The sequence below is a fragment of the Chinchilla lanigera genome, unplaced genomic scaffold (genome assembly GCF_000276665.1).
Source record: "Chinchilla lanigera isolate Chin_1 unplaced genomic scaffold, ChiLan1.0 scaffold00037, whole genome shotgun sequence".
NCBI classification, from domain to species: domain Eukaryota; kingdom Metazoa; phylum Chordata; class Mammalia; order Rodentia; family Chinchillidae; genus Chinchilla; species Chinchilla lanigera.
The window spans coordinates 15091949-15113959 of NW_004955438.1; the positions used below are offsets into that span (position 1 = coordinate 15091949).

Genomic DNA, 22011 nt, shown 5'->3' on the forward strand with positions numbered 1-22011 from the left:
AAAACTGGGCTCACAGAGGGGTGGTGCCTGGTGCAGACGGGATCGGGAGGTCTCTCTCTAGGACCTCCCAGGTATTTCGAGGCGCGCTGAATGGTGAACATATCTCCAGTGCACCCCAAGGAGAAGGAAGCCGGGAGCCTGGCCCTGAGCACAAAGAAAGATCTCGGCGCACGGTGAAAAACGCGAGGCCCAGAGATAGGGAACCACTCGCCCACCAACACACGGTAAATCGGTTGAACGTTAGTGGGTGGAGGATCAGCTGAGGCCCCTGCGCCCTGGGGGCTGGACACTCTGCGGCCAGTCCCACCAGCTGCGAGAGGTGGAAGCCGGCGGGTGCCAGAGGTGAGGCTGGAGGTGGAGCGAGTTGGGGCCGGACCCGGGGGGTGGGGAAAGGGGCAGGGGGCGGCCCGGTGACGTCATTTCCGGGGTCGGGATATATAAGCAGGGCACACAGGCGCTGCTGCCAATACTACTGCAGTACTACGGCTTAGCGCGCGATGGCTCGCGGGCAGACTGACAGAGCCGCGGACGCTGGCCCGCCGAGACGCTGCGCCCCTGCCCGCCCCAGCAGCCTCTCGCCTGGTGCCGCCGTGCGGGTCCCCAAGCTACCAGCTGCTCCACGCTCTGGGTTCGCCATGCACTCCAGCGCCGTCCTGGCGTTCCTGCTGTGCGCCGGGCAAGGTGAGCGGGCCGGGGGCTCGGCGGAGAGCGTCCCCAGGAGCCCCGTCTGCCCGAGGTCCACGCATCCCCTCGGCGCTGCGAGAGTTCAGCACCGCGGACAGCGCCACCTCCACCTGGCCCGCGCTGTGGCCTCTGCCCAGGCCCCGTGAGACACCCGGACCCGACTCCCAGCCGCGTGGGACGAGGCCCCCTCGCTTCCCCACCCCTAGTCCAGGCTCGGCGTCTCGGCTGCCTCGAGGCCAGCGCCGACTTCGCCCCGGGGCGGCCAAGGTCATTGGGGCAGGGAAGGACCGCTGCTGCTTGCCCTGTCACCCTTCTCCCCTCCCAAACTTCCACTCTGATGCTCCGTGTCGTCTGGTAGAATCCCTCCCCAGCTCCTTACTCAGACCTTTGGGGTCTCTCCCTCTCCATGCTGCTGTCCCCACCCCAGTCCCGCTGCACAGCTGGCCTTGTTTTCCCGGCGCTTGCCTCCAGCGTCCCTCCCTGCCCCGCCCCCAGCTTCCCCAGGGAAGGGTTAAGGCCCTTCAGTGCAACCTCTGGGGACTAACCCCTGGGGGCAGCATCGGAGGAAGGGAAGCAGCATCAGCCCTGGCCTTTCCTGTGGGTGGGGGCAGTTGTGAGGGGCAGCACTGGGTGAATGGGCCCCATGAACCCAGTCAGGAAGGCCTGGGCTCCTCTCAGTACAAAAGAGTGACCCCTGGTGCTTTTTTTTCCCTCCCAGTCACTGCCCTGCCTGTGAACAGCCCTATGACTAAAGGGGACACCGAGGTAAGCAGGTGCACTGGGGATGCCCTGGGATGGGGGAGGAGGCTCCGGTGTGGACACCTCACAGCTAGTTCTTGGGCAGCTGCAGGAGTGAGCCTGGCCCAGAGCCAAGAGCTAGCACTGCGGCTGCTGAGCCTGGGGACAGCTTGCAAAAGAAGATATCAAAGATTGCTTGCTTTTCCCGCTGTCCCGCTGTGGGGACTTCCCCAGCTCTCTCTCTGTTTGTGTGCAGCCCAAAGGGGCCTGTGTGCTCCCCGCTGGGTCCAGGTGCCAGGTCTACTGTCCGGAACACTCCAAATCCGGGAGGCCCGCTGTGGCTGGTGGGAGTGGCTTCCCATGGTCCTGGCTGTCCACAGACCTGCCTGGCTCTGGCCTCCCCCTTTAGATCTGGTAGCAATATCCACACCCAGGAGGTCTTCAGACACGAGGTTTCCCACAGGGCCACGGTGAAAACTCTTGACCATGGCATGGCTTCTTCACCCCAAGTTCTTGCTAGTGGGGGTCTGCTGGTGGAGGTCACCATGGAAAGGCCTTAGGGGACACCAGTGTGGGTGGGGGTGGACCCCTGGCAGTAAGGAACACCACACCAGATGGACTTGCAATTCGTCCCCCTTGGAGCCAGGGCTGTTTCCTAGGCCCCTTATTCACGTATATCTCCACTTGAGTCACAAATGTCTACTCCTCATTTTCTAGGCACTATTTTCTTCTGTTAGAGGCTCCAGTTTACACCAAAAGCATCAAAGAGGTCTCAACCTCAGTTTGTTTCATTACATTTCCTATTGCGGTATGTAGGCCAGAATTTAAAACTCTACCACTCATCCTAGCTATGCAACTTTGGGAACATTTAACTCCTCTGAGCCTCCTCTTTCCCCTCTTTCCCTTGAAGGAGGTTGGAGAGTAGGAGTTACGGATGTGGTGTGGCACATAGCAGGTCCTCAGTAAATGGGCACTGTTTTTCTTAGAGCTTCCCTTCTTGACCTCTCAGCTCCCCCACCACTGGGGCCCCTGTCTAATTCATGCTTCAGAGAATCTGTCCTCACAGCCTGGTGGTGATCTGATGTGCCTGGTGCAAAGTCTGAGGTTACAAGGAGTCCAGGGCACAGGCTGCCGAGCCCCGCATGCCAGAGCCATTTTGGTTGCCATATTATGCCCAGCAGTCCCGGGTCAGAGGCGCCAGAGCAGCTGGTTAAGACCTGAATGTTCCATCTGAGGCTGTGACTGCACACACTGTGGAGCGTTTGCCAGTTTGCCATCCTGGATCCATGGACCAGTTGCCTTGGCATCCTAGAGGCACAGCCTCCCACCCCCTCATTCCCCACCAGCATTGCCTGATGCATGTCTGACACCTCCTTCTCTGCCCAGCTCTAGGCTGTTGAAGCAGGTCTGAAGCTGCGAAGCCCTCCTTGGGCATGTGCGAAACTTCATGCTGTATATAGAGTGCTTCCCCATCTGTGCCTCATTACCCTGGGTGGGCAGTGGGAAGGCATTTCACTCCCATTTTACAAATGAGGACACAGGCTCTGAGAGGTTAAATTACTTTCCCAAGGTCACACTACTAGGAAATCACACTTACGTTAGCACGCTCACTGGAGGTCATCCATTTAACAGATGCCTAGTTATTCACGGGAGCTTGCCAGACACTGGACGACTTTCAGAGAAATGGCTGCTGTTGGTCTGGGAGGGGCACCCAGGTGTAGCCAATGTGTGCCCTTTATCCAGCTAGGAACCTCTTCCCATGGAAGTGTATAGCCAGACTATGAGCCTGTCACTGCCTGCATATGACAACACTGTAGGTGTTGGGAGACAGTGATCCAGGGTCTGGAAACAAGATAGAGCTGGGGAAGGTCTTTGCTGTCCTCTGAGAAGTCCTGGGGGAGACGACCCTGAAGCATCTCAAGGCCACAGCACTTTGCAAGACATCCTCCTAATTCCCAGGAGATTTCCTCAGCTGTAGAGAAATGATCTTGGGATGAGGAGATAGCAGTACCCCCCACACACAGCCCACCCTTACCATGATCTACCCTAGAGGGGCATCTACTGGCCTGCCCATGTGATTGGGATGCCCGGCGCATGGTAAGCAGCACATAAAGGTTTTCTATCATGGCCGATACTGTCAGACTAAGAAGGCAAATGGGGCTCCTGAGCCAGACACCCAGGCACCCATGGAAACCAAAGCAGATGCCCTTCTGTTCTCATTAGAGAGCTGCTCTAGAGCCCCTGAGAGCTGAGCTCCATGCCCAAACCAGCCCCAACCTTTCCTCCACTGTCTTCCAGGTGATGAAGTGCATTGTTGAAGTCATCTCGGACTCCCTGTCCAAGCCCAGCCCCATGCCCGTCAGCCAGGAGTGTTTGGAGATCCTCCGGGGAGGTACAAGTCCAAGGCTGGGGCCGGGAGGCGAGGACTGGGTGTGTGACTTTCGATGGACTCAATCATTAAAGTCACTAGTGACTGGCTGAGAGCTTGCCTAAGCCGGCGCTGAGCTTGGATCTGAAGGAGACTGGTACTGAGGGAGTCACATTTCCTACACTCCCAGAGCTTGTAGACTAGCAGGGGGAACATAACATGAGCACAGCGAGCTGGGATTCTGGGCAGACTGAAGCCAGGGCTGGAAAAGCAAGCCGCCAGACCATGAGCTCCCTGTGGTCTGGATCTTGCGTGCTATATTCCCAGGGTCAGAATGGCATCTGGCACCTGGCAGATACCCTATGGGTCTGTGATGAATAAGGAATGTAGGAGCGGGGGATATGAAGACCAAATCTTTCCAAGCTGACAGTCAAGTCCTGGCCGGCTGTTGGGTAGAGCCAGCCCATCTGGTAATCCACAGGTAGAAAGTAAAGAAAGGGTCTTCCGGGAACAGTAGCAGCATGGGCAACGTGATGGTGGTGGGAGATGGTTGAGGGAGACCCCCCTCATCCTCAGGGCTGCTGCTCCTTGTCTGCAGTCTGGGTGTTGGGACAGTGGTCGGCCTTCCTGATGCAGGAGCTCGTTTCCAGGGTTATCTCGAGACCTGATCTTACTGCTGCCACCCTGGCTTTGAGTTTCCAGAACAAATCCCTGAGCTCAGCTGGAAATAGTGATGGTAATCTCTCTCAGCTGTTCTCCGGAAGCCACCCGTAACTCTGCTCCTCCCTCGCAGATGAACGGATCCTTTCCATCCTGCGACACCAGAATTTGCTGAGGGAGCTCCAGGACCTTGCTCTCCAAGGTATTTCCCAGCCATTGCACGCCATTTTGGGTAAATTCTTTTTTTTTTTTCCCCCGGTACCGGGAATCGAACTCACGACCTTGCACTTGCCAGGCAGGCGCTGTGCTGCTGAGCTAAATCCCCAGCCCCTCTGGGTAAATTCCAGTATCCACATCAGAAAATCAGGGTGGCAAGTTGAGCAAAGTCCTCTGGGATATTCAGTTATTTCTTTTTGGTTACAGAGCAGAAAGGTGGGTCCTCCATGCCACCTGGCCAATCTATTACTGATATGATTAAAGAGATCCAGGCCCAGCGAGGTCGAGTGTCTGGTCTAAGGTCACACAGAGAGTAGGGGTGTGTCAAAACCAGATGCACCTTTCCTAGTACCTGATGGCCTCTGGAGTTCAGCCATTTTAGGAAGGGCACTTTCAGGGCTAGAATGTGGAGAGGATTCCTTTCCTCTGTAAGCTGAGAAGTAAATTGATCACAAGAAAGGAGGGGCCCTTTTCCCTGTGAGTGTCTGCCGAAGGGGTAATGGGGGAGGCAGGGTCTTACCTGCCACAAAACACCGACCAGACTTGCAGTGTGTGTCAGAGGAAGGCATTCAGAAAACCCATAGACACTACTGGGAGTGGGGTGATTGTGAGACAGTAAGCTCTCTGTCCCTGACAGTATTCAAGCAGATTCTAGCCAAGTTGCTGCAAAGGAGGGCTCTGCTGGTGTCATCCCGCAGAGACAGCCACTCCCCCCAGCTCCTTCCAGGATTGTGGCAAGGATGGTCCATTGGAGAACCTGGGTCATGGCCCTGTCTGCCCCTGGCTGATTCCCTGAGAAGAGCAGCCATTTAAATGGGCACTTGTGCGTGAGTCTGGCGCCTGCTTCCAACCCGAGGGAACTCCCACCTCCAGGGCTGGCCTGGGTCTTGGGGGTCGGGGTGAAGGCAGTTCCTGCCCAGGAAGCCTCCACTCTGGACCCTGTGGGGCAGACTGGGCCGTGTGTGAGAACAAGAGAAATCTGAGGGAGACACGAGCAGTCCCACCTGTGGCTCTCCCGTTATCAAGCCTGCTTTCTGTCACTCCAGGCTCTGCCCAGCAGCGCCCACCCACCCTGTGATTGTCACAAACACAACGTGGGTGCCGGGTACATAGTAGGTGCAGGTGGGGCCATGGCTGCTAGTACCTATCTATTACGAATTTTGCCATCACAGCAGTAGGTGGGTTTGGTTTTTTTTTAAAACTAAGCATTAAATACTTTATTACACTCAATAATCTTTTTGAGACAAGGTCACGCTCTGTAATTCTGGCTGGCCTTGAACTCACTATGTACCCAGGCTGGTATCAAATTCATGGCAATCCTCCTGCCTCAGCCTCCTGACTGCTCGGACTACAGGTGTGCACTACCACACCCAGCTCTACAAAATGATAATTTAAAAATTAAACATCGAATAGGTAGCTTACGTTTAAATAACTAAATATCATGTCAAGGAAGACGAATGGAGGGGAATGGGTTGGAAACATCTGCACACACACGTATGTACACGTGTATATCCAGCATACACAGCACCCTGTGCACAAATATGGGACTGTTTTCCATTACACAAGCACTGTGTGCATCCTCAGCCCTCGGTACCGCCACTCTGTCATGGCCCTGTAACAATGGGCACCCCTGCCTCCATCTTAGTCCCCCCTGTGTCAACACTGGTGATAGATGAGCATCCAATCATTGGGAGCCTGTCTTCCTTCATGTCCCCAAGCTACAAATGGCCAGGAGGGGACTAGAACCCACATATGTCTGAGGCCACAGCCTCTGCAAAATCCACATCACCAGCTGCAGAGCTGGTCTGGCTGAGAGGCCAGCATCCAGGTACAGGTGTGGAACAGCCAGAGGAGGCGGCAGCATCTTGGGACAGTGTAGAGAAAGGGGCTCAGGGGTCACAGCAGTAGGTGGCAGTCCCAGATTCAAGTGAGGGGCGTGGGGCTTGGGGTTCCTGGCTGTGGGTGGCAGCCCTGGGCTCAGGTGCAGGTGCAGGGCTTGGCCTGGACTCCGGATGGGCCTGGGTCCCTCGGTGTCTCACTGGGAAAGCCTGACAGGGTGCACCTGATTTGTACATGGGGACTAGGGCCTTCTGTCCACTGGGCAGGGGTGCCGGGGCTGGACCAAGTGGGGCTGTCCTTCCTCCTCCCCACCAGGGACCAAAGAGAGAGCACAGCAGCAGAAGAAGGACAGCAGCTTCGAGGAGGAGCTCTCAGAGGTGGTGGGGAACCGCGGCAACAAGGCCAAGCAGGAAGGTCAGTAGCACTCAGCAGGCCAGAAGTGGGAAGGGGAGTTGGCGAGCACCATAGTCATGATGGCCGGAGCTTCTTCAGAGCCCAGGGCACCTCCTTTAAGCCCCGAATGGAAGCTATTATTCCCTTCCCTTTACACATGGGGAAACTGAGGCCCAAAGAGATTAAGTCCCTTGCCCAAAGGGAGCCCCATGACAAGGACTTGAATCTGGGTCCCCCTGCCCACCTGAGGGCTGGTGTTGCAGGGCAGAAAGTCTCTGACCTGACAGGTGGCAGCACCCACCCTGGGGCCACCCTGGGCCCCTCCCTAGAGCTCTTATAGGGCTTTGGTGGAGCCTTGGAGTACCCAAGAGGAGGGTCTGGAGGAGCAGACTCAGAGTCTAAGTAAACTGGGTCATCATTCTTGAAACCGAAGACTTTCGGGAGTCAAGAAGGTCATGGCTTGGGCAATGTGATGCACTGTCACCCAGCCACCCTCCAGGAAGAGCCATAAACTAAGGCAAACCACAATCGTCAGCAAGTTTCTAGGAGCTGGGTCATAGGGGCGTTGCAGTATGGCAGTGTGGCCAGCTTCCCACTCACTGCCCCCAGCTGTCACCTTATGGCCACTTGGGGTGCTGCCTGGGCTCCCCCCAGCTGGTACCATGGGAGGGGTCACTAGGGGAGCCTACCATGAGCTGCAGGGAGGAGGGGTAACCCCTAGGCACATGCACGTGCACACACTTGAAAGCTTTAATGCAAAAAGACCTTGCATATGGCATTCGGAGGCATGGGATCGAGGCTCAGCTCAGCTGCCTATAGCCAGCCTGCAGGAGCAGGGACCAGTCACCTAACCTCTCTGTGGGCCACCTGGCTCTCTGTGCAATGAGCACAGGACCACCTGTCACCTGGAGTCCTGGTGAAGCTCGAGTGGTGACATGTGCTTGGTTGTGCCTGGCTAAGAGGAACTGTATTGTTTTTGGGAAAATACTTTTGAGTAAAACCCTGCAAATGAACTGAGCACTTTGACAAGATACTCCAGACAGAGAAACCTCGCATGGAGGGGACAATGACGTCATGGTGCCTATTACACAGAAAGGTTAGGCAACCTGTCCAAAGTCACACAGCAGTTCAGCTGCTGTCCTAATTTCTAGTTCAGATTGCTGTCTTCGGGGGTCATTTTCAAGGTCTGTTGACTTTTGGGTTTGGTTCACACCCTGTTTTAAGAGGCAGACTTCAACCTCATCTGGTTGTGTCCAGAGCAAGCCCAGACACAGAAGGGTGACCCTAAGGCTTGTTTTGGGCTGCGCTTCTTGGCAGCCAAGCACTCAATGCCTAAGATCTGAAATTGGCCTCTGGGGAGGCCCTGCAGGCGGCTTGGTCCTCAGGGCCTGACTTTGCCCTGTTGTTTCTGCAGAGGTGACGGAGGAAGCATCCCCCAAGGAGGCCATGGAGCAAGGAGGGGACGCTAAGGAGGAGAAGAGCGGTGAAGCCAAGGAAGAAGCTGGGCCCCAGGCCCTCCCCGAGCCTGGCCGGGGGTCTGTGATCTCAGGGAGCAAGCAGACCCCCAGCAAGGAGGAGGAGGAGGAGGAGGAGGAGGAGGAGGAGGCGGCACCCAACACCCAGCCGCCAGCCAGCCTCCCCAGTGAGAAACACCCAGACCTGCAGCCTGCAGGGGACACTGAGGGCCCTGCGCAGGTTCTAGAGGCCAGTGAGGAGGGCCAGGGCGCACAGCAAGAGCGGCCGGCAAAGAGAGAAGAGGAGGAGGAGGACGAGGAAGAGGCTGGAAAGAAGGCTGTGCCTGGGGAAGAAGACCCCACTGCAGCACTGAACTCCCACCAGGACCTCAGCGACAAGGAGATCCAGAAAGGCGACAGTATGTAGGAGGACAGGGACCTCCACAAACATGTCTGGGAGACCAGGGCAGGTGACGGGGTCCTCATTCACCATCCATTCCATCTTCTCATTCCACCTTCATTACCACCCAAAGGAAAAGGTATAATCTCCGTTTTCCAGATGGGCACATGAGGCTCAGAGAAGCTAAGGAATTTGCCCAAGGTCACACAGTTCATGGATAGTGAGAGCTGAGATTCCAACCCTGGCTCGTCCAGTCCCCAAACCACGCACCTCCCTTGGTTGCCCATGGCTATGTCCAACCTGGGAGCCAAGAGGGCTTTGCAGGGTGGGTGGCGGGGGGGCTCTGAGAACAGACAGGACAGGCGGAAGCAGGCCCATCCGGGCCAGTGTCACCTCCCACTAGGGTTTAGGAGACTCTGGCTCCCCCAGGCTCCACCTCAGGGCCTTCCCCAGGCCGCATCAGGCGCTCCAGAGGAGAGGGTCTAAAGGAAGAGGTGGGCACTGGCTCCTCCTCCCCTTTGAGCTGAGAGAATCTTGCAAACGTGGCATCAAGATGGCTCCTCCCTCTGAGGGGTCCCTGTGGAGAAACTAGGCTAGACTCTGAGACCCCATCTGTGGCCCCGGGGAGTGGCAGACACCGGGGAAAATGGTAGCCCCTCCTCATTGCCTGCTCTTTCACCACCTGCTCCAGGTCGTTTGGAGGCCCTGGCTGTGGACGGAGCTGGGAAGACTGGGACTGAGCAGGCTCAGCCCCCTGAGGGCAGGGGAGAGCAGGAGCAGGAGCAGGAGGAGGAGGAGATGGCAGGGGCCCCTCGAGGCCCCTTCCCGGGCGGGAAGAGCGGGGAGCTGGAGCAGGAGGAGGAGCGGCTCTCTAGGGAGTGGGAGGACGCCAAGCGCTGGAGCAAGATGGACCAGCTGGCCAAGGAGCTGGCAGCTGAGAAGCGGCTGGAGGGGGAGGACGAGGAGGATGACCCCGACCACTCCATGAAGCTCTCCTTCCGGGCCCCGGCCTACGGCTTCCGGGGCCCTGGGCCACAGCTTCGACGAGGCTGGAGGCCGTCCTCCCGGGAGGACAGCATCGAGGCCAGCTTGCCCCTCCAGAGCCGAGGCTTCCCTGAGGAGAAGAAGGAAGAGGAGGGCAGTGCCAACCGCAGAGCAGAGGTTAGTATGGGTGGGAGGCGGCCCTGGGCAGGTTCCAGGACTGTGGGCCCACCCAGCTATGTGGCCCTGGCCCCACTGAGGGGACATGGTCCCCTTGCACCTGAGCCTGGAGAGGTGCTCGGACAGGGGCTTCTAGGGGAGGGGAAGTGCCCGGCTCACCGTGGGCAGGTGGACAGGGGAGTGGCAAGGAGGGGAGGCAGGCAGAGTGGGCACTTTGCCCTGAAAGCCATTGGGAACCTGAGCAGGTTGTGAGCAGGTCATGGGGGTGACGGGCAGAGCTTGGAAAGAGAAAGGGAATGGCAGGACTGGTGGGGGGCCCATCTGAGGCCCTGAGAGCTGGGCGGGAAGCGGGAAGGGGCACTAAGGGACAGATTTGCAGCTGGCTTAGGCACGTCCTCCTGGACCCCAGGTAGCCTGGGTGCACCATCCTCCCGGATTGAGGCCCACGGTGGCAGAGCGGGCACGGAGCCAGCTGGCCCGGGGTGTGGTGAGTGGATACGGAGCATGGACGTGTGTCAGCAGATCTGGGTTCATCCTCGTCCCAGCTGTGTGACCTTGGGCAGGTCACTGACCTCCTCTGAGCCTCACCAGTTTCCCCATTTGGGAAATGGGGGTAAGGCATCCTCTCTGTTCACCTCATTATCACGATGACAATACACAGGAGCTCAAAGACCTGGCCCTGCTTGGACAGCTCAATGGGGTGGCGCAGGGACACAGGGTGTAGCCCCCAGGAGGGGTGGGAGCCAGGTTCCTGGCAGCTGGAGGAGGCCCTGGTGGCACCTGGTTCCAGCCACAGGGCCAGGTGGGAGCTGGGGCTCTAGGGGGCCCCACCTCTTCAGAGCCCCGGTCCCTTCAGGCTCTTCTTTGCCCTATCTCTGGGCCCCAACCCTCTCTCTGGGCCTGGGACAGGGGTCTGGTTGGCAGCCTGAGAGGAGGAAGGCCCCTTCTGGGCCACTGGCGCTGGGAGAGGGCATGTGTCTTGGTCTCCTGGGCCTGCAAGCTAGGCTACAGGGATAGCAGCTGTGAACCCAGCAGGGGTTGAGCAGCCTTGAGCGCCCCTTCCCCACCCACTGACACCAGGGAGAATCTCCCTCCAGCTTCCCTTCTGCACAAGCAGAGGAACCCAAGGTGGCAGGGGGAGAAATGGACAAAGTGGAGTAGGGGCTCCTCCTCCCAGTACAAGGGCCTTAGAGACCCTTGCTCCACAGAACTTACAAGGGCTGCTCCAAAACCAGGGGCTCAAGGGTTCCTATTTCCAAGGCAGCCACTGTCAGTGTCCCTGTGGACAAGGTGTGCTGTCAGCAGACCCAAATCAGCGGGGACCCCAGCAAGACAACCCCTCACAGGTCAAGGCCAGGGAGGTGGCCTCCCTGAGCTCTAGCCCCGCGGCTGAAGGTACACTCCCATGGGTGTCCAAGCTCTCGGGGCCCAGATGCTCTGCAACACTGGGTCATAGGACGGGGCTCAGAGGGGGATCCTTGCTTCCCTAAACCACATCGGCAGCCAGAACTTGGGGGCCCCTTTGATCAGGACCAAAGTCAAAAGAAGGCCCAGCTGTAGGCAGGTGGGTGTAGGCTGTTCTCATAGCACCCAGCCTAATGGCACAGTCCCCACGGCCCCCTCGGGAAGCAGATTGAAGCGTAGCTCCAGCCCAGGCCTGGCTGACCACATTCTCCCTGTTGAGGTGTGTTGGGGGCTGGGAAGGGACCGGAAGCGTTGTTTCCCACATGCCCTGAAATGTCAGGGGTAAGGGAGGCTGAGAAGAGGGCCCCAGGGGCAGCTTCCGCCACCTTCCTGTCCGCAGAGCAGCCCCTCAGGGTGATGTCATTGTCCCCATGAAACAAATGAGGCTCCTGAGGTTCACAGAGGCAAAGCCACCTGTCCAAGGCCACACATCTAACCAGGAGCCCTGCCAATCTGGGCAACTGTTCCTGGTGCTGCTGGCACAGCCCAGCCCCGAGTGACCCTCAATGCTCTCTCCTAGGACCAGGAGCTGGAGAGCCTGTCAGCCATCGAGGCAGAGCTGGAGAAGGTGGCCCACCAGCTGCAGGCACTGCGGAGGGGCTGAGGCACTGGGGGAGGGGCAGCCAGGGCCTCAAGCTGCCCCATGGCCCTGGCTCCGCTGACCCCTCCGCAGTGCCTGGCCAGACAGGCCGGACGCTGCTTCCGGTAGGCAGGTGTCCTCCATCCCACCCAAGCCCAGGTCACCCTCTCACCCCCACATTCCTCTCCTCTGCTCTCACCCCGCCCTGGAGCACCCACCATGAGGTAGCCCCGTGACTTTCAACACGGATTCTTTCTCTGAGCACAGGCAGCTTTCTAGAAGTTCCCCTACACCTTTGCACCCACTGGGCACACTGCAATAACTTCTGACCTTCTGGTGAAAGCTGAGAACGCCTGACTATAATATATTCTGTATAAAATTTATCTAAGGAAAAATAAATCTGCTCTGGCCTCTTTCCTTTGTGGATTTTTTCCTCTCAACTCTGAGTGGGGTGGGGTGTACTGGATGTGGACAAAGGGACTTGGGGGATTCAGTCTGCTGGGGAGACGCCTTTCTGGGTACTTCCTGGCTGTGGGATGATGGGCACATGGCTTTGCCCCTGTGAGCCTCAGTTTCCTCATCTGTAAAATGGGGGTGCTGACCTGCCCACAAGGGTGCTGGTGACACATGCAGAGGGGGAGGCCAGGTTGGGACATGGTTCTAAGATTACCCTTCCCTAATGGGCTGTGTCCTCTCATCACCTGTGGGGCTGGCTAGAGGCCCTGATCGCCACCGGCACCAGCTGTGAACTTCCTGATGTGTCGTCTGAGCTGCTGAGTCCATCCTGTCTCCGCCAGGGCCGCTGGTCATGTGCACAGGACTGTGGGCAGTCTGAAGGTTTTGTGCATGCAGTGGTTCACTAGAACACATCAGATCTCAAAGTCACAGGCAGGAGTGAGGCTCCCGGCATTTCAGTGTGGGGTCCGTGCCAGATTATGCAATCAACACAGGCGAGGCTGTGCCGCGCCCCTGTGTGTTAGTGGGCCACCAGGGCCAATCATTCACACATTTGTGCTTTGGGCCTCATAGGCCTGTGCATGTAGCAATGACTAACACAAGCCCTGGTTTCCAGAAACTCAGTGCCCGGGGCGACAGCTGGACCCTCCCACAGCCAAAACCTGCAGGGACAATGGCGGCAGGGAACACAGCCCAGCCCCTTCTGGGAGGGAGCCCACGTCCCTGCAGAGGAGGAGCGGAGGCAGAGCTTGACTGGCTTTGGCTGGGGATCTGCAAGTCACCTGTCCAGGTGGCGGCTCAGGCCTCCAATAAGAGCAAACCAGTGAGGGTGGCTCTTCCAGGAAGTGGTGAGACTTCCCGGATGGGTGTGGCCTTGGCAGGCACCTCTGTGGTGCTGTCCTCGTGGGACAGAGCGCGTGGGCATGTGGGCCCAGCCCAGAGCTCCACTGCCACCGTGGGGGCCCCCGGCAGAGCCAAGTCCAAGGCACCATTTGGGATTTGGGAGCCACATTCCAAGGGCCTGGGCTCTGGCCGGTGACTCTGAGCAGGCCGGGTTTGGGAGTAAAAACCCAGATTTTGACCCCAGCCTGAAGGCAGAGTCCTCACCTCAGCCACTAACTAGCTGGAGAGCTCAGCAGGCCCTTCTGGGGCCTCAGTTTCCTCATCTGTAGAATGGGGATAACACTTTCTATCTCCTTACCAGACTGTGGTAAGGACTGGAAGGGCAGGGCAGCATGGACCAGAAAACCATGACTATGATGCCACAAATCATTTTGGGGTCCCCGAAAGCCTGTTGCTACCGCTGCCTGTCCCCAAAGCAGAGGCGCACCTTCTCAAGGACTGTGGCTATAAGGTGCTTATTGCTTCACCTGTTCCTAAGAGACAGACCCCACAGACAGTGATGGAATAACAACCACAACATGAGGTGCATTCCACCAGGCCACGAGGAATCAAAACATCCTCCATCAAGTGTCCTTGGTAAACAGAGAGCCCAGACACCTTTTCCCCCACAAAGAGCCCTCCCAAAATGAGCCACCCACATTGTGACCACATGGTGCAAGCCCAATCCAAAGAGCCGATGGGCAAAAGCGGTGGTTTTGTATATAGAAATGTATGCCAAGTACAAACCGGCTTGGATTCTGGTCGAGCTGCTTGTGAACAGGGTAGGGTTGAAGCAATGGTAGCTGTCACAAAGCACAGGTGTGGGGGGATGGCCCAACCCAGGGCGTCCTAGTGAAAGCTCTCTGGGAGCAGCTTCTCCAGAGGAGCCTCAGAGAGGTGACCTTGGACACCTGGAGACGGGTCCACCCGTCCAGATGTTGAGCTGCAGGAGCGTTTGGGAAAACACCCATTCCTGGAAAAAGCCCTGGACAGTCTCGGTGAGGGACATCCTGCTTGGTCAAAACCAGCCGGAGGCCACACAGCACATGGCAACCAGCTCTCCTTTGCACAAGGTGTGTGTGTATGGGGGTCTCCGAGACCTCGCTGGCAATGGCTGTGCAGAGGGGCAGAGGCACGAGGGGAGGACTCAAGCACAGACCCTCGGCCACATTGTCCGAATGGTCCTCAGGCTGCGGCAGGTGAACACAGCAGCGGGTGCGGCCAGGCTGAGTTGAGAAGACACAGGCCAGAGCTCCCATGGAGGGTCACTGCACTTATCTACCTCACAACGACCTGCACTGGAGGAGCTGAGCATCTTCAGGGACAGCCAGCGACCAGCCCAAGGGCTTTGGAGCAACAGGGACAAGCAGGGCAACTGCCCATTGGATGAATGACCAGTCTATAGGGGCCAGGGGAGGGCAGACACAAACCCAAGGAACAGCACTGGGGCCAGCCAGTGGCTCTCTGTGGCCAGCAGCCGGTGCAGATGCCCAAGATCCACCACCAGGCTGGAAAGATCAAGTTTCCCCTGGTCTCCAAGTCATTTTTCTCAGTGTGCAAAACCAGCTTCCTACAGGGCCTTTCAACCTGCTAGCGAGCCTACTCACTGGCCTCTGGGGACAGGAATGCCTGTGTGAGGTCATGCTCCTTGTACTGATAGGACTAAGGACACAGGCAGGTCACATATAGAGCGTGACTTCCACACAGGATGCTGGGTAACCACAGGCCAGCCCTACCCACCGCCTGCATGCTGCAAACCCACACTTTCGTGCAGTAGCAAAGGCCCTGGTCCAGGACAGGGTCCCCCAGGCTCTCCTGGTGAGCGTGAACACCAGCCGCTAGCACCCTGGAAGTCACGCTTGTGAAACTGCATCACTTTGTGACCAAAGCGTCCTTAAGCACAACTTGACCCAAGGTCTCTGTTCCCAGTGGCTCAATGCAAGCAGCATGTAGGGGACCTTCTGAGACCACCCGAGGCTTCAGTCAAAATGTCGCCCTGCTGGAGTCGCAGCCCCATGCACTGAGCACCACCAAGATGGGTGCTGCAGGTCCTCAGGACCAACACGCTGACCAGCTGGGGATGGGCGCTGAGGCACAGGGCCCAGCTCCGTGTGACGCTGGCCACCAACTCTAGCAGCCTCCTTTCCTAGGGGAGCTTCCCGTGAGCGTGCTCTCGGCGGGTCCACACCAGCTGCCTCAGTGGGACTGTCTGTCCCTCTCCAGGCTGGGGCCAGTGAGGCCTCAAGGAAACTGCAGTGCTGGGACCCACAAAGGGCAGGACGCGCCCAGGGGACACTCGCGGTTTTCTCATCCTGGTATCTTCCACAGGGTATCGGGGGCCTTGTCACTGTCTATAGGGCCTGCTGACACTCCTGTGCCTGCTGGACGGTGTCCACCAGCCTGACAGGTGGCTCCTATCCACCCCACAGCTGCAAGGTCTCTGAGACCAAACCCCACCCTCGGTTTCCATGCCTGGAAGACACATGGAACCTGCCACCCGCACAGAGACCTGCAGAAAACGCCACATCACCAGAAAGCAGTCACTTGATACCCAGCCCTGGATGCACCCGTGTGTGACCCTGACAGCACTGACCTGCGCAGGGGCCCGACACGGCTGGGTCACGCCGCCTACCTCGCCTGTCTTCGTGGTAGACTGGCATTGGGATTTTATTTAAAAGGCATAAAGCTGCTTTATTAAACATCTTTTCTCTAAAGACCAGGAAGATGACATGACAAACACGAGCAGCATTTTGTAAACACGTGTGAAATTTAGTTTGATTTCAGTAGTTTATTTCAGAGACAAAGCAGTGCAAGAGGCTGGCCACACTTCCTAGATTCCCAGACTCAGAGTCAGACATCGATCAGGGTCAACACTTGGCTCGCGTAACCACGGCAGTCCTGGGGCCCTCGCTTTCCAAGGAACCTGAGCAGTTTGGCTTCTGCCTCTCACCTTAGCCCAGCCCCAAAGGAAGCCTCCAGAAGCCTACTGTGTGCCTGCCTTGGCAGCCTGCCTGGGGCCACGCAGGGCTCCCTCTACCTCACAGGACCACCGAGGACACACCACAGGCCTTTTCTCTTCCAAAAAGAACTGCTCTTATGACACAAGACGCTGCTCAGGGGGTCCCAGCCTCCACACCCTCCACGGCAGAGAAGGCTCTTCAGACGCCCCCGTCCCGTGGACCTGGGATCAGCTGTGGTCGGCCTGCAGCCAAGGCAACAGGATAGGGTGAGTCTGAGGTGCGGTGCAGCTCCCCGCAGGCTGGCTTAGTGCCTGGGCTTACAATGACCACAGGAGGGCTGTGTGGGACCCGCTTGCTGGTCAAGGGTTGGTGCGTGTGGACAGGAGTGATCCATATGGCCTGGGTGTTCCCTTCCTGCCCAGGAAGAGATTCAGATGGTCCTGGTGCCCAGCGGAGGCTCTCACACTGGCCTTACCCAGCATGGGGCCACAGAGAAGCAGGCTACCTCTCGGGGCTAGAGCACAAAGCCCCCCCTTCAGTTCTCTGGTCTTGGCCACCCACTAGAGATGAGGGGACAGTGGCCCAAAGACTCATGAAAATTGTCCAAGATCCCAGCACAAATCTGGGCACAGGTGGATTCATTCAAAGGCTCCCAGCAAGGTAGCCTCCTTCTGGGTCCTGTGGAGGGCAGCACTGGGCTGGACCCACGAGAAGAGGCCTGGTGACTCCGGGGAGCCGGGGAGAGCGGCAGCAAACACGCGCCTTGGCCTCTGCCCATGAGAAGCTTCCTTTCCCATCCCTGTCCTGGGAAGGTGGGTCACAATGCAGACCCCCCCAGCACAAGCTCTGCCAAGGGGCCTGTGAGCTCCCCGGCTTAGGGTGAGGGGTCAGCTGCACACATGGGAGCCACTGGTCTCAGAAGACACTGCCGGAGGGAGGGGAAGGAAGGGTCAGGCCTGGGCGTGGACGGCCTGGAGCTGGGAGGAAGAGGAACCGCTCATTCGCTCGCTCTGTGCAGCCACCAACAACCCAGCCAGGCCTCCCTGCAGGGGCCCCGAAGGCCTGGCCCACAGCAGCCATACACACAGACTCACACAGCCATGCACACTTGCACAGCGATCACACACACACACACACGCACGCACGCACACCTCACATTCACACCTAGTGTTGAAAACACAAGCATGTGTAAACTCAGTGAAGAGATCTGCACAGCAGGAACTAGGCGGGGTGCCCCTTTTCCACGAGCTGGGCCACTAGGTGTTCTCTTCTTCTTCCCCCCACCCCTCATTTAGATCACAACATCCTAAAATCAGATTAAAAATTAAAAAAAGAAGCATCAGATCATCGGGAATTCTTAGAAGCGTCCCCGTTGGGAGCTGGTGGCCCAGCGGGTATTGCTCTGCGCCCCGCGCCGCCCCTCTGGGTCCCGGGCTCCATGGCTACTGTGAGGAGGCCTTGGTGGCCAGGGAGGCCACGCAGTGCTGCTGGAAGCTGGGCGACACACCGGCAGTGCAGCCGAGTCTCTGGTGCGGCAGCTTGGCGGAACCACCCGTGCCCACGCCGCCCGTGTCGGCCTCCGTGGTCCAGGGTGCGTCCTGGCCCATCATGCTGCTGCAGCAGCCGGGGCCGGCGCTGCACGTCCGCTCGCCCGCCAGGCTGCCCGCCTGCTCAGCCAGGAGCCTGCTGTGCCTCAGCGGGGCCACGTCCCCTGCGGCAGCCACGCTGGTGCTCTGCTCCTGCAGGACAGTGGCGATGTGGTTCAAGAGGTCCGTGAAGAACTCGCTCACACCCTCGTATCCTGGGGTGGGAGAGACAGAGGGCACCGTGGTATCAGCCAAAGGGTGATGGGGAGGAGGCAGCACAGAAATGGGGGCCTTTGCAGTACCCCATTTTCATGGGGAAGCTGGGCTCAGCAGAGAGGAGGCTAGGAGAAATCAAGCTGGGTGCATGTGTCCTCAAGCGGCTGGCCTTTGACCTCTGGCTGTCCCCAAGATGTGAAAAGCTGAGAACTTCAGCTGATACAAACACCCTGTCCGGTCCCGGTCCCGGTCCCGGTCCCGGTCCCGGTCCCTGTCCCTGTCCCTGTCCCTGCTGGGATGGTCTCAGCATCTCATTTAGTTGCCCATCCACCCACTGCTGTGCTTTGGGTAAGTGTCCCACAGGGCCTGCGTGTTAAGCTTGGTCCCCAGCCCTGTACCCTTAGGAGGTGCTGGGACCTTTATGAGGGGGGGTCAAGCAGGAAGTCTCCTGGTCAGTGAGGGCGTGCCCTTGGCCCCCCAGCTCCCTCTTACTTTCATTCCTGCCACTAACTGAACGGGCTTTCTCTGTCCCGGACCCCCCACCCTGCAATGTGCTGCCCGGTCACAGGTTTAACAGTAATGGGGCCAACTGATCACAGACCAAAACCAAATCTATAGCTTAAAATAAACCTTCCAGCCTTTTGTGGTGAGGACCTTGGGTATTTTGTGACAGTCAGGGAAAGCTCACGAGCAGACCTGCACAATATGGTCAGGCACGGAGGTGAAGGTGGCAGGGCCAAAGGCCACTCCTCTTGCTCTGAGTAACAACCAACCCTACAGGACCTGGCCAGCCTGGCCTGAGGCTAGACTGCTGCCACTGTGTCTATCCTGCGTCTCAGCTTCCACGTCTGGACATGGAGAGACACTACCGTTGGTGGGGGAGCTTCTGTGGGCACCACGCGGAGGGGCCGGCAATGTGGTCAGTGCCTCACCGTTCCCCTCTCACCCTGGAACACCACACACTGGGATCAGCACCCCCACTCTAAAGTATGAGCCAAAATAAGCCATTATCCAGAGTGTGGATGGGTGTGTTCATCAGTTTGCCATTACTGTAGCAAAATACCTGAGACTATCACTGCCAAACACCCTCCGGCCAGGGCTGGCAGGTCTGGATTATAAACTGCTGGTACCCACAAGGCATATGCTTCCCTGCAGATGTGAATGTCAGCAGAGCCCTTGAGGGACCCCCTGTAGGTTTCAGTGTCAGGTAAGGATCTGCTGACTGACAGCAAATGACCTCCAAAGACACCTCCTGCCTTCCTGCACCAATTTGGAGGGGAAAGAATTGGTACCCAGCCCAAAGAGCAGTGAGGAGGGCAAGAATCGTGTCTTGAAAAAGAGCCACAGCAGACATCCACTGGAGCTGTGACCATCACCACCAACAAAGCCTGGTGCCAAAGGGCTGCTGAGGCCCTGGCACGAGCTCCAGGTGGCACTAACAGGTTGGAACGGGGCACTCAGCGACCTGCAAGGAGAGCTCTGTGGCCAGCGCCTCCATGGCCTGCATTGTACAACTCTGTCCCCGTTTTACTGGTGAGGATCGAGGTCTATCCGTGACAGTGGCGATGGTGATGGTGTCCACCCCAGTGTTCACAGCATCCAGGAACACCAGCCCTGGGCTGCGGGCTTTGCCTTCCTTAGCTCATGTGCCACCGCAGCCCCCATTTACAGCGGGCGACACTGAGGTTCAGACAGACCCACGCTGTGAAGCTCCAGCGGGGCACAGCTGGGACCTGTGTGTGCCTCGATCACCACACGGTGCCTGGCAGCCCTACTGTGGGACTGGGTGCCCTGCTGGCCCTGGGGCTGGGGCTGAGGGAACCCAGTTAGGTTGCCGGGAAACCCAGCAACCCCTCTGCTTTGGGCCCCAGACCAGCCTCAGAGCCCAGGCAGAGCAGGGTGGGGTGTGCTTTCCGGGTAGGGCGGGGCCTGTGGGTGAACGGGAGGCCGGGTGCCAGCCCCATGCAGACCATGTCCTGTCTCTGTGGATGGGAAGTGTCGTTTCCGTTTGCACAGCGGTGAACACAGGGGCTGAAGAGTTAGGTGACTTGAGCCACCGAAGACTATAAAGGCAGGGCCAGGATGTGGGAGCCTCATGGTCAGAATGCAGCTTGGCTAATGGGCCCTCACCTTGTCTCTCGCTCTTAGAGACAGGAGCTCAGTGTGGGCCCCCAGCACCGCAGGGCAGGGCAGCGCAAGCAGCAGGCAGCCGGGAGTGGCTGGCCCTGCCACCCATGTGCTAGTAACCCAGGACAACATGTTTCTCTCTGGCGGCCTCAGTCTCCCTCGTGTACACTGTGGAAGGCTGTGCTCCCTTCAAGGTCTTTTCAGCTCCTTAAATCTGCCACGTCCCGGGGGATGGACCGATTGAGCCAATCAAGACCCACGGCTCGATCACGGCACAGGGTCCCAAGGGCGGGTGAAAAAGTGCGCCTGTGCCTGGCCGCCTGTGCCCGGTCCTTCCTGGCACGGACACTCGGGTCTCCCTGCCCCTCCCGCGCCCTGGGCACCCATCACGTGGGTGCTCGAGGCTTTGCAGCTGGGCAGCACTGCCCCAGGCCCGCAGCGAGGGTGCTCTTGAGACACCATCAGCTCACTCCTCTGCCACTGCCCAAGGCCTGAGGCTGGAAACCCAGGGGCCTGGCGAGGACGGCACCGGGCTGCTGCTCACCTGGGAAGGCGTTGATGTCGATGACAGCGTGCTGCCCCGTCTGGTTGTTGATAATGATGTCAATCCCGAAGAGCGACACACCTAGCGCCTGCCGCAGGGCCCGGGACAGCTCCCGGATGACCTCGTCGCTGGGCCGCTCAAACACACCCTCGATCTTGTCCAGCTGCAGACACACACAGAGGTTAGGCCAGGTGAGAGGGTGCCAGGCCATACCACGCCACGCAAAGGAACCCACACGAGGTGGCTGAGCCCTGCTGTCCTTTAGGCCAGGACAAAGGGCAGACGTACCATGGTTAGCACTTGCCCCAGACTCCGGAGCAAGCTGTCCCTACTTCAGCCCTGCCAAGGACCAGGCAGTCCTGCAGTAGACGGCTAGGTATGGGGCGAGCACTCATAAGTACCCGGGAAGCTGGCGTCAGTATCAGCATTTTACACAGGGGGATAAGGGCTCAGAGAGGGTCAGGGCCAATCCTGAGTCACACAGCATGAAAGCACAGGTCAGAAATGGGTTCTAGATTTTCCAGCCTCTAAACTCAACCCTCTTTCATGGAGAAAGATGTGAAGGGTCACGGACCCAGAAGATATGAAGGTGCAGACAGCGCTGAGCTGAGCCTTGAAGGTGGGAGGATCCGGGGCCCTGGGGACACTGAGGCCTGGGGCGGGCAGAGAGGGGACAGAGACGAGAAGCTGCAGGAGACGGGGACAGTGGAGATGCAGAGCCGGGGCAGAGGGGGCAGTGGGCTGTCCCGATCCCCACCCCGTTCCCCCACCTGGGTAGAGCCATGAGGGCGTACAGCTGTGGGCTCTTGGGTTGGGCCCATCTTCCCTTCCCAGCAAGTGGCGACTGGGGCGTTTCCCTGGGCACTGCTTGCTGTGGCTCCCACCTGACTGCCCCGGCCATGTTCAGCTTTTAATGAAGGGGGCCGGCAGGGCTGTCCCACCCATTTCTCCCATTCTGCCCTGCACTCACCCCCTCTTCCTACCCTAGTCCAGGCACCTGAGCGTCCTCGTGTTCAAGCCTGGCCCCCTTGCCAGGCCCTCCAAGGAAGTGGTCCTTTGCACTGGGATTAAGGGATTTGGATTCAAATCCTGACAGGAATAAGGAAGCTTCCATCCCAGACTTCTGATGCAGGGACTAGCGTGTCACTTCAAAGCCAGCCAGAACACACTGAGGGCCTAATAAATGTGGAATTCTGGGTGTTGTGGATTCAGGGGCCAAAGAGGAAGGGAGTGGCTGATGAAAGCACACGTGGGTTCAAAAGCTGAGCACAGAATTATCATAC

The 22011-nt window shown here is 58.4% G+C and overlaps 2 protein-coding genes across 8 annotated transcripts in view; one reads left to right on the forward strand and one right to left on the reverse strand.

The window, feature by feature from the left end:
- The first annotated feature begins 318 nt into the window (after positions 1-318).
- Positions 319-12373, forward strand: Chga (chromogranin A). Of its 5 annotated transcripts, none has more exons than XM_005390335.2 (10): positions 319-342; positions 446-681; positions 1403-1449; positions 3721-3814; positions 4584-4682; positions 6821-6919; positions 8313-8771; positions 9444-9913; positions 10323-10400; positions 11898-12078. In XM_005390335.2, the coding sequence occupies exons 2-10, from the start codon at positions 498-500 to the stop codon at positions 11979-11981; spliced, it is 1614 nt and encodes a 537-aa protein (XP_005390392.1). In that variant the 5' UTR covers positions 319-342; positions 446-497; the 3' UTR covers positions 11982-12078. The 5 variants fall into 5 exon arrangements, with proteins under 5 accessions (XP_005390392.1, XP_005390396.1, XP_005390393.1 ...); XM_005390336.2 differs by having other exon boundaries at positions 322-342; positions 4584-4652; XM_005390339.2 differs by lacking the exons at positions 9444-9913; positions 10323-10400 and having other exon boundaries at positions 11898-12373.
- A 3670-nt stretch (positions 12374-16043) lies between these two features.
- Positions 16044-22011, reverse strand: part of Itpk1 (inositol-tetrakisphosphate 1-kinase) — a 149739-nt gene continuing 143771 nt past the window's right edge. For all 3 annotated transcript variants that reach the window (XM_013517236.1, XM_005390340.2, XM_013517237.1), the window contains 2 exons: positions 20729-20891; positions 16044-18056 (listed from right to left, as the gene is read on the reverse strand). In XM_013517236.1, the coding sequence (XP_013372690.1) occupies positions 17698-18056; positions 20729-20891 (522 nt within the window). In that variant the 3' untranslated portion in view covers positions 16044-17697. The remainder of the gene's footprint in view (positions 18057-20728; positions 20892-22011) is intronic.